We start from the raw sequence: 11328 nt of genomic DNA, 5'->3' as shown, positions 1-11328 counted from the left end.
GAGAACCAGGTTGGGAAAGACTGGCAGAGTCTTGTTGAAATCGGGGGGGGGGGGTGGACAAATCAGAACAGAATATGCTCACGTGCAACTTTCACAGCAAACTCCCAAAACACAGCAGTGAAGTGTTTTGCCAAACACGTCCTTCGCCCTTGCAGCTAACAGGAAGCTGGCAACTTTAACCAGCCTTCCTGGTGCGGAATGACTTATGTGCCTTTCCCTACAACCACCCCACATTTGTGCCAGCCCAGGCCATGGGCAGTGCTGGAGAGGCAGCGCCAAATCCCTCGTGGAGAAGGAAGGATTGGCGTGCTGTTTATCGAGATTCCCCAGCTGAGCTGAAGCTTTGCTGAATGACAAAAGAGGTTCTTTTATACTATCTCCATAGATGTGTAGTTTTAGCTCCCAAGGCAGGCGTGTCGTACTTGTGGAGGCACGCAACTTGCTGAGGTCTGGTTCCATATGAGGGTGAATCATCTTTCTAAGAGGAGAAAGTGAGTCAGGAGGAAAGCTCTCTTTGTACGGGCTTATTATATGCCAGTCCCCCCTGCTGTTTTGCCCGGGAGTCAGGGAGAAATATCCACTCTTGCTAATGACATGTTGCATCTGGGAATAATAAAAAGTGTGGCTCATTATTCCAGCCCCACCCAGCCTTTCCATTGTGTGCTGTTGTGCATCCAAATGTTGGTTATTTAGTTTAGAGCAAACTGGCAGGTCCTAGGGTTTCTTTGTTGTTGTTCTTTTAAAAAAAACAAGGTGTCCACATTCTCGCTATGGGTCCTTGCACATGTGCACGTGCATTATTTCCAACAACGCTCAATTTAAAGCACACATTCCTAGTGATACGAATCTTGGGGTGCTTCCAAGGATGGGCTTAATATGGTAAACATATCACAAATGGGACATTGATCACATTCCTGCCCAAAAGGTAAATCTGGATCCAATGATTGGGGGTGGGGGGAATACGGGCTGGGGTTTTGAAGCCAGAATGTCGCATGGACATGCAAAAAAAAATTGTGCACAGGAGGAGCACCCATCTGCCAATCTGGAAATTAGAACCAAAGGTCAATCCCTCCCCTTCTCTGCTGCAGGGCACAAATATAGGGTGGTCAGCTGGGGCTCTTGCACCTTTAATAGGTCTGCAGAAGAGGGAAGTTCATCAGAAGTACCTTGTCGTTCAGTGATGCAAGGGCATGTATGAACTGGCCCAGAAAGAGACTCTTTTCCTGCTTTCTAACCCATGCTAAGAGATCTCTGAATGTTCCTTTGATGGAACAGACTTGTTTCTCAGCAAGATATGTTGCACCCAGCCCTGACTTTATGGGGACCAAACTGGCTTGAAGGCAAGCACTTCCAATGCAATGCAATGCAAGCACTCCCACTCTTGTCTGTGGGTGGCTGTATCCAAATCAATCCATGGAGGGTATAGAGACACTGGAAGCAGTGGGAAGCTGTAGCCTAAAGAACAGTAGGTCCTGTTCGGTTGACCTTGCAAAGGCAGAATGCCTGGCTCCTAGTATTTACAAGGCCCTGGCCAATTTAAAGCCTTCGTGTTGCTTGCCAGTTGCAGATGTTAACATCTGTCCCGTTCTGCCTGGACTCCTGGATCAGTTTCAGGAAGCTAGTCAAGTTAAATGTCCACCCCTGACCTTGAGAATCCCAGATTGCTCCCAGTAGTCCTAGATTGTTTTAGGAATGCAGTAGGATGGTGTGTGGGTAAGGGAAATTTTAAAATAGCAAATTAAAGATCAGAATGCAATGCATTTAAAAAAACAACAACAACTAATAGGGCTCACTAATAAACATTCCATAGGGATGGAGCAGGTACTGAAGATAATGTCCGAGACTGCCAAATCGCCACCCACAACAGGCCACCAGCAGAGGATGTGAGCAAGCACAGTGCGCTAGGCCTGTGCAGCAGGAACTTCCAGTTGATGCACCAAAGCCTTAGGGAGGGCTCTGCAGTGAGGATGCGGGAAAAAGCTTTCTCCACCTTTACGGATTCCCATTTTAGGAAACCTACCTGTTCCACCAGGCCTTTGGAGAGGTTTAATACCTGAAAGCGTACTATGTCTAGTTTCAAAAAAAACTCTTTATTCTGGTTTTAACGCAGACAGTTTTAACTTGCTTTAATGGTCTTTTTTTTTTTTAATGCACCGAATACTGTATTGTCCTGGGAGCTTGGCAAAGTGGAAAGTGTAGCCTGGCTTTCCTATACTCTCCCTGCAGGCTGGAGTACACAAGGGATACAATTCAAACGGCAAACGTTTCAAAAGAGTTTAATTAAACGAAGAAAAATTAGCCCTAATGGCTAGCGTACGCTGCTAGTGATTCTCAACGTAATCTGCTTCAGTGGTAGCCCTTGAACCCGCCACAGACTGGAGGCTAGCGCTGCCTTGAGGGACCTTCGGTGAGACATTCAGCTCCTGGGAAAGAGCAGGAGAGATGCTTATCTCCGATCTTATGCTTTCGTCATCCTCGTTCTCAGCATCCTGCGTCCCGATAGGCTGAAGCGTATGAGGGATAAATCTGTGGCGTGGGCATCCAATGATGCCGATCCTGCCAGAGAAGAAGAGAGCAGCCAGGTTGTTGAGTGGATGCCCACCTGTTACACCTGGGCTAAGGGAACTGCACTGGCTGAGCTACAGCGTAGGGGTTATACTCCACCACTTAACACGATGGCAAAGTGGTTGGGGTGCTATATAGGGACTGGGGAGACCAAGGTCCAAATGCCCATCTTGGCTATGAAGCTCACCGTGTGACCTTGTAGCAATCATCACCTCACAAGGCCAAACTAGGCAATACCTGAGCTCCTTATCTGTGCCCTGAAATGCAAGTTTGTTTTTCAAAACAGTATGCATTTAAAATAATAATTAAAACACTGCACTTAAGGATACAGCTAATGTCTAGTTTGGCCCTCGGGTCTCCCTCACAGGTGATTTCTGAGAAGTTTCTAACCATAATTACCTTGAATTTCTGCTTAACCCTCAAGAAAGAAGGGCATTTTCGCTGGCCAGGTTTAATTCAAATCCGTCAGACCTCCTTTGGGGAAGGTTCTCAGGCAGGGTGGAAGGAGAAAGAACTTGCCCATGTGAAGGCCACCTGGTAGAAACCCTTACACATACTGTTTTAAATTGTAAACTATATGCTGATCTCTGCCAGCAATTTTTATATCAACTCTGTATCCCCAAATGGAAATCAGAGTCAGAGGTCATACATTTTCTATTACTGGGGAATGATCAGGAGCTCACCAAGTTAGTGGCTAAATATCTCTATTTGGTTTTTTCTCGTCGAAATACACTGCAGACCTCTGATCTCCCTGGAGACCAAGAGATGTGACGATAGACTGCTCTGCCTCCTTTCTTTTAGCAAATGTTTTGTGCCACTGGGGAAGTGGTAATTCTGTACTGATTTGTTTTGGATGTTGTATGTGATGCCAATAAAGGTTTTACGATACGGTACGATTTCTGAGAATAAAATGGGTGTCTGGAGAACCAGGTAGGCTGCCTTGTGCTCCTTGGAGAACGGGCAGGATAAGAAACAAAGAGATAAAGATGGGAGAATCTGGTAGCTGGAGTCCCCTTCTCCCGGTTTTCGGCTTTTGGGGTAAAGCAGACAGAATTGTTGCCAGGTGGAACAAACAGACAGACAGGATGCATGTCACCAAAACCAACGTAGTCCATTGGCCTGAATTTGTTGGCATCTGTCTGTCTCGGGAGACCATGGAGGAGTGCGCCTTTTGGGGTGAGGTCAAGCCGTTCTCATCAAAACTCAATGGTTAAGCATTCCTTGGATCCTATTCTGCTAGCTTTCCTCTCTTTTGCTCTAGCAGGGTCTTCAATGTCCGTTTGCTTTCCCCATGGCCATCACATGCACAAACAAGGCAGATGCACCCAATACATTTAGAGCACATTCAAATAGGCTCGAAACTATGAGTAACTCAGATATACAGTGGTGCCTCGCAAGACGAAAAGAATCCGTTCTGTGATTCTCTTCGTCTAGCGGTTTTTTCGTCTTGTGAAGCAAGCCCATTGACGGATTAGCACTATTAGCGGCTTTTAGCAGCTTATCAGTTTATCGGATCAGCTGATAAGCGGCTTAGCGGCTTAGGAAAAGGGGGGAGGGGGGAAAAACCCGCAGGAACTCGCAAGACATTTTCGTCTTGCGAAGCAAGCCCATAGGAAATTTGTTTTGCGAAGCACCTCCAAAACGGAAAACTCTTTCGTCTAGCGAGTTTTCCGTCTTGCGAGGCATTCGTCTTGCGGGGCACCACTGTACTTGTGAGACAGGCCACTGCTCCCTGTTAGAATTTGTGGTCACGTATTGCGTAGAAAAGCCCTGCATTCCTTACTTGGGTTCTGGCACGACAGAGGAAAAGGGTGGCAGCTCTTCAGGAACGTAGGCTGGCTGACTTCTGCCAGCATGGAGGTAATGGTCCTGGAAAAGGTACTGAGCGCTGTCTTTAGGCATTGGCAGCAAGGTGCTCAGCACCGGCGATCGCTGGTCCATGACACTTCGGATGGCTGGCTGCCTTACTTCGGTGCTCCTTTAAGAAATAGTTTAAATAATAATAATAATAATAATGAATAAGGGGAAGGTGTTCAAGTAAGGGTGAAGTCATACAGGGTACCTCCCGACTGACAGCATTTTGCAGGCTTTGGGGGTGCAGAATTCAATCACATACTGGAAATTTAGATTTGCAGAATTACGGTAAAATGGATTAAAGTGCTCTTTTGCCTCAGGGAAACAAATATACTAAAAAATATGGATATTTTTTTTGTAATTAGGAAAGTGACAAGGAAATGCATTGAAAAACATGGGATGAATGAATGACCAACAGGAAAGTACGTATTTTTCGCTCTATAGGACGCACCAGACCACAAGACACACCTAGTTTTTGGAGGAGGAAAACAGGAAAAAAAATATTCTGAATCTCAGAAGCCAGAACAGCAAGAGGGATCGCTGCGCAGTGAAAGCAGCAATCCCTCTTGCTGTTCTGGCTTCTGGGATAGCTGCACAGCCTGCATTCTCTCCATAAGACGCACACACATTTCCCCTTACTTTTTAGGAGGGAAAAAGTGAGTCTTATAGAGCAAAAAATACGGTATGTGAATACATGAGATACAATAGCCATCTTCAAATATCTCAAAGGCTGTCATAGAAGATGGAGCAAGCTTGTTTTCACCTGCTCTGAAGTGTAGGACTTGACCCAATGGATTCAAGTTACAAGAAAGGAGATTCCGACTAAACACCAGGAAGAACTTTCCGATGGGAAGAAGAAGAGTTTGGATTTGATATCCTGCTTTATCACTACCCGAAGGAGTCTCAAAGCGGCCAACAATCTCCTTTCCCTTCCTCCCCCACAACAAACACTCTGTGAGGTGAGTGAGGCTGAGAGACTTCAGAGAAGTGTGACTAGCCCAAGGTCTCCCAGCCGCTGCATGTGGAGGAGCGGGGAATTGAACCCGGTTCCCCAGATTACAAGTCCACCGCTCTTAACCACTACACCACACTGGCTCCCACTGTGCGACAGTGGAACAGTCTCTTTCAGGAAGTTGTGGACCCTCCTTGCTTGAAGGTGTATAAGCAGAAGTTGGACAGTCACCTGCCATGGATGCTTTGGCTGATATTCCCCTGCTTTGCAGAGGGTTGGACTAGATGACCCTTTCGGTCCCTTCCAACTCTACAATTCTATGATCCTCAGGCTGGAATGTGCCCTACAACTACAATAATGCCTCTTGTTCACCTGGATGGAGGCGATATGTGCAGAAAATTCTGACTTTTTTATGGTTGGAATGTAACCTACTGCAGGCTCCAGCCACTTCTGGCATATGGCCTTGGCAGGACTTTGGGCTAAAAAAAATGTTTCCCACCCCCGATATAAAAATCTGCAATGTATCCAATAACGGAGGGGAGGGGAGAAGAGAGAAAATGAGGCCATACTTGCGATAGCGGAAAGTGACCTTCTTCACCTCCTTGGTCACGTCTGTTTTCAACTCCTTGGGTTTAGCTGTCTCCCTCAGAGCAGGATTGAATATGTTTGAGCGGAGCAGCCGGCCAACTTCCTGCTGGATTTCCTTGAGGTTCTTCTGTCTGAACGTCACAAAAGCCACGTAGGAGGAGAAGTTGTACAAGCACTAAATGCAAAAATAAAAATGGAGGTGATCTACTCTATTGTTGCAGCTTATCTGAAAGATGAGACAACCCTTAGCTGCTCTGTTCCTCCAGGCGACCGCTCTTACCTCAAAGAAATCCCTGTCTTTCTGTGTTGTTGATATTTTCCTCCTAAAATGTGGAAGAGAAGAATAAATCCACAGACAGCAACAGAGAAAGTACTCCATAAACACCTTCCTAAATGAAAGGGAGTTTCCTCAACATTCTGTCACTTTCTAGCATGACCAAGAAACAGAATCAAGACCAAATGCTGGCAGGTAAAATTCATTCCCATGCCCCAATGAAACTACCAAGATCATGGCTTTTGGAAGTGAGGGCTCCCAGTCGGCAGTTTCCTCTTGCCAAAATGACAGGGGGCCCACAAATGCAGTTTCATCCTGATTTGTTTGCAGGGAGGTTAGACAATGTTGCATCAAAGCAAGCGTTATCTCATGATTCCCAGTGCATTTCCCCCCACTTCTCTTTTGCAAAAAAACAACAAAAAAACAACAACAATCTTTTGGGGAAGTGGGTTTGTTTGCTTTATTTCAGATATTTAAATAATACTTAATAGTCAGAATTTCTAAGTAGGGTAAATAAAATGGTTTGGAGAAAATAAAAAAAATCTAACCATACAGAGAATAAGAACAATTAAAAATCAACATAAAATCAGAACACTACCTTAAAATGCTGGTTGAAATAAGAAAGTTGTGGGACAACTATTCTCATATAACTGACATGCTTAACTCTAATTAATGCATGAAGGGGTTAATACAATAGAGTAAGCTGTCCTGCCAGGCTTATTTCCTTTACCATGGGAGGAAATAGGTAATCAAGCCTATTGTCCCCATCCCTCCCCACTCTACCTGAGAAGCTCAGCATGAGAAGAAGTTTGAGCTTGCTGCTCCAACTTAGCCGCATGGCTCTCACCAGCCATTCTTGAGTTCCTATACCGATAATCTGGGAACCCTTACCACTTTGTTACTGTCTTTGTTTCACGGTCTGAAGCACATGAATCCAACCTTAAGACAGTATGTAAGTAAACCAGTTTTTACTTTGCTGAACATGTGGTCTTTTCCTATGCTGGGGGGTAGTGAGGGAATTTGGAAGCAACGTAGAAGGCATACTAAGTATTTGCCCCAAACCTGGATCTTGGCATCCAAGAATTATTCAACATGGAGGGTCCTTGTCTAATCTCAGTTGGGAGGGAATTTCAGGCTTCAGCCCCCAACCCAGGCGACATGGTTTCTAGCAGTTACAAGCCATGCAAGCTGAGCCATGGGGCTCAAGAGACTTCCTTAAGATCTCAGTGATCAGGCTGGGATGTAAGGGATTCACCAATCCTTATGATATTCTGGACCCAATTTTTTAAGGGCTTTGTAAATTAATGCAGGGATGCAGGTGGCGCTGTGGGTTAAACCACAGAGCCTAGGGCTTGCCAATCAGAAGGTTGGTGGTTCGAATCCCCGCGACGGGGTGAGCTCCCGTTGCTCGGTCCCTGCTCCTGCCAACCTAGCAGTTTGAAAGCACGTCAAAGTGCAAGTAGATCAATAGGTGCCGCTCCAGCGGGAAGGTAAACGGTGTTTCCGTGCACTGCCCTGGTTCACCAGAGGCGGCTTAGTCATGCTGGCCACATGACCCGGAAGCTGCACACCGGCTCCCTTGGCCAATAAAGCGTGATGAGCACTGCAACCCCAGAGTCGGTCACGACTGGACCTAATGGTCAGGGGTCCCTTTACCTTTACCTTTAAATTAATGCATGAACCTTGAACCAGGCATGGTATCATATGTGCAAGCTTTTAAGCAATGATGTTACATGGCTGTGGTCATCCAATTCCATCAAGTCTAGTTGTAGCATTTTGCACCAGTCAGAGCTCCAGGAAAGCCCCATATAGAACACATTGCACTAGGAGGCAAGTGTGCTTTAGTCCCATTCCATGGAAAGCTTCAGCTATAAATCAAACTGGTGTTAACGGCAGTGAAGCTGGCCAGGTTTTGGGGGGTTTTTTTAGCTCCGTCAAGTTGGCATTCCTAAATCATTTGCCTATTTTAGCCGCTCTCCCAGTCTCAAACCAAGAGCGTCCTCCTGGCTTATGGAAGATCTCTAAATTTGACTAAACATGTGTATTTAATATACGCATGTGCGAGAACAAAATGCAGATCCTTCCCCTCCCCTTATGTAAATTTGCCCCAGAGGAAACTGGCAGCAATAAATATTACCTAACCCTGTCCCTGAGCCAGATATGCCTGCTTTCTTCCTCATTGTGTGAAGCACTAACAAAGTAAAAGGGGAAGGAAATCTACAAAACCCGTTTAAAAAATGGCAAGGTCCTCTGCAAATACCATCTAAGGGCTCCTCTGCAACTTCACCTCTGCCTTGTTCCAAGATTTTCACACTTTGGCTCTGCACACACAAAGATTGGGAATCACACAAGTGGGTGGGGGGCAGGATGAGACCCTCCAGAAAAGAGTAGGGTTTCTTTGTGTGCATTTTCCTCTCTAGGGCTGAAGCTGAATTTCTCTCTCTGGGCCCTTTTAGCCTCAGAGAGAAAGTTGGGCTTCTGTGAAATGTTGTTTTGGGGGACGGTGTTGCCATTTTATGACAAGAGATGTCTCTGAAGATTATATATATCGCTCTTAGGCCCCAAAGGGCTGGTGACTTAGTCCGTTTTGGGGGGGCTAATCTGGCCCGCCGGTCGGTTTAATCTGGCCCCTGTTGTGGCAGTGTATCTCCTGAGGTAAAATCCTTTAAAAAAAGCTCAACAAGTTTGGTCGGTCCTCACACATGTTCACTTCATCAAATCTGGCCCTCTTTGAAAAAAGTTTGGGCACCCCTGCTTTAGGCTTAACCTTCCTAACCTGGGGGCCCTCAACTCTGGACTAAAACTCCCATCAGCCCCAGCCAGGATAGGCCGCTCTAAATTTATTTATTTATTTTGTTAAATTTTATATACTGCCCTTCATCGTATGATCACAAGGTGGTTCACAATATAAAAACACAAAAATATGTAACATAATAACAAAGCAAAACAATACCCCCCTTTAAAAGACCACAGATTGTTTAATTAGCCAAAGGCCTGGTTATAGAGGAAAGGTTTTGCAAGCTTTCCTGGGTGGAGCAGTCCCCAAATGGGGAACCAGGGCAGAAAAGGCCCCTTTCTCGTGTTGCCACCCTCAGGACTGGCTCTAGGAATACAGTCAGCAGCTACGGACCTTCCCCAGGAATACGGTTCCTGATATTTCACATTTTCAGATGCGTGCTGAAGTTCTCTGGGCCAGAGTTTCCAAAGCTCCCTTCAGGTTGCCTGCAGAAGGTTTGTGAAACAGTTGGGCATCTCTCTTCCTTCCTTCCTTCCTTCCTTCCTTCCTTCCTTCCTTCCTTCCTTCCTTCCTTCCTTTCTTTTCTTGACAGTGGAATTCAAGGCTCTTTTGACCAGGGGCAGATAAGGATCTTCCTAATATGGTCCTGCTGCTGTCTACTAATATTCCTTAAAAATTAACCACCAGGTAAGCAGCCTTTCTCAGCCTCCTGGCTGCTAGTTGTTTTCTGGGCACTGTTCAAGATGCTGAAAAATCCCAAGTCATTGGGCTTTTCCTGACATGAAAAAATGCAGCAATGGGGGAGTTCCAGCTCTGAATTTCTGCCCAACATGCAAGCATCTAAGGTACAGAATGCAAAGGTGGCACCCTGTATTTAGTTTCACTCTATCCCTGCAGCTGAATCGGGAGGGGGTGGTGTGTGTGTGTGTGTGTGTTTGCAATACTTGGAATTCAGAGCCAGGCTTTCTGGTTGGGTCACTGAACAATTTTGTCATGCTGACTCTTGCATGCACAGCATTTTTGGGCTGGGCCACCGACTGTACTCAGCCTACAATTAACCACGGAGTTGGTGCGGCTCACCCTGCCGAATCGACAAGAAGAGGGAAAATAACTCCCTGTGCCGCAAGCGACGAGGATGGCTGACAGGACGCTGCTGAACCTGCACCTGTACAGCACCTGCGGGTGGCAAGGAACCGCCCAAGATCACACAGATTTTGCTGCTGCAGAAGCAGAAGGCAGCGGCTCTCCTGTGTCTCAGGTGTGTTGGCAGCCCAGCTGCCTCATATCAATTGGCTGCAGATGCAACGAACTGAACCCGGGACATGATGCCTTCTGTTTTTGTTTGTTTGTTTGAATTTCAACCTTTATTATACAGAGAACTTAAAATACATACAATATAAAACATTACATTTCAGACATTACAAATTATAACTATACAAAAGAATATAGAAGAAGAAAGAAAAGAAATAGAAAAAGAGATAGAAGATGATTTTATTTACAATAAAAAAGAACCTTCTGACTACACCCGTTGTACTATTTTGAAATAAATTCTTTTTTACACAGTTTCCTGAAGATGCAAAGTGCATGCACATGCAGGAGAACAAAGCTCAAAGTCAGGGCGTGTCCCTTGTTTTGGGTTTGGCACTTCAACACAAGGAAGGAAGGAAAGAAAGAAAGAAAGAAAGAAAGAAAGAAAGAAAGAAAGAAAGAAAGAAAGAAAGAAAGAAAGAAATGTGGAGGTGTTGAGTATCCTGTTCCCCACACAAGGGGAGTCCTTTGGCAGGCTAGGCGGCCCAGGGAGAAGGAACACAAATAATACCAAGGTGCCAAGCTGCTTTTAGGGATTGCAGGCACCCTTAAAAATCATGGGGGGGGGGTGCCTGAGGTTGGCAGGGTTGAGCAGCTGCTGGGATCGTAGCACAAGGGTGCAGCAGGTGTTCTGAATGAAGAAGGTCCCAGGTTCAGTGCCAGGTATATCAAGTTGAAAGGGGTCTAATCGTAGCAGGTGAGGTGGAAAGGCTTGAGATCTCAGAGAGCCACTGCCAGTCAGAGTAGGTAGCAGGTGGGCAGGATGGTCAAATGGATCTCCTTTGAGGCAGCTTCCTACAACCTGGAAGCCAGTGCTGTCTGCTTGGTTTTCACTCTGTGCACAGCTGGCTCTGAGGCAGCCCAGGTTGTCTGTAACCTTCCCAAACCTTTCATGGACCAAAGCAGCTGCAAGCCAGATGCCTCAGTGAGCTCTGGGGCATTTTCTTGCTCCACGCACCTCAGCAGATGTGCCTCTGCCTGCTCTACCCTATGAGGCCCTCCAAGGTTCAAGTGCCCAAGCCTCACTCAAATCCTAACCATAGGACAGGG

At 46.1% G+C, this 11328-nt stretch overlaps 1 protein-coding gene across 1 annotated transcript in view; it reads right to left on the bottom strand.

Moving 5' to 3' along the window:
• Positions 1–2260: 2260 nt before the first annotated feature.
• Positions 2261–11328, bottom strand: part of PPP1R36 (protein phosphatase 1 regulatory subunit 36) — a gene marked incomplete at its 5' end in the record, with an annotated part of 81662 nt that continues 72594 nt past the window's right edge. The window contains 4 exons of the mRNA XM_081204346.1: positions 2261–2556; positions 4349–4543; positions 5941–6134; positions 6240–6282. Of these exons, the coding sequence (XP_081060472.1) occupies positions 2322–2556; positions 4349–4543; positions 5941–6134; positions 6240–6282 (667 nt within the window). The 3' untranslated portion in view covers positions 2261–2321. The remainder of the gene's footprint in view (positions 2557–4348; positions 4544–5940; positions 6135–6239; positions 6283–11328) is intronic.

Source organism: Podarcis bocagei (genome assembly GCF_964188305.1).
Source record: "Podarcis bocagei genome assembly, chromosome: 1".
NCBI lineage: Eukaryota > Metazoa > Chordata > Lepidosauria > Squamata > Lacertidae > Podarcis > Podarcis bocagei.
This window is presented reverse-complemented; position numbering and strand designations above follow the sequence as displayed.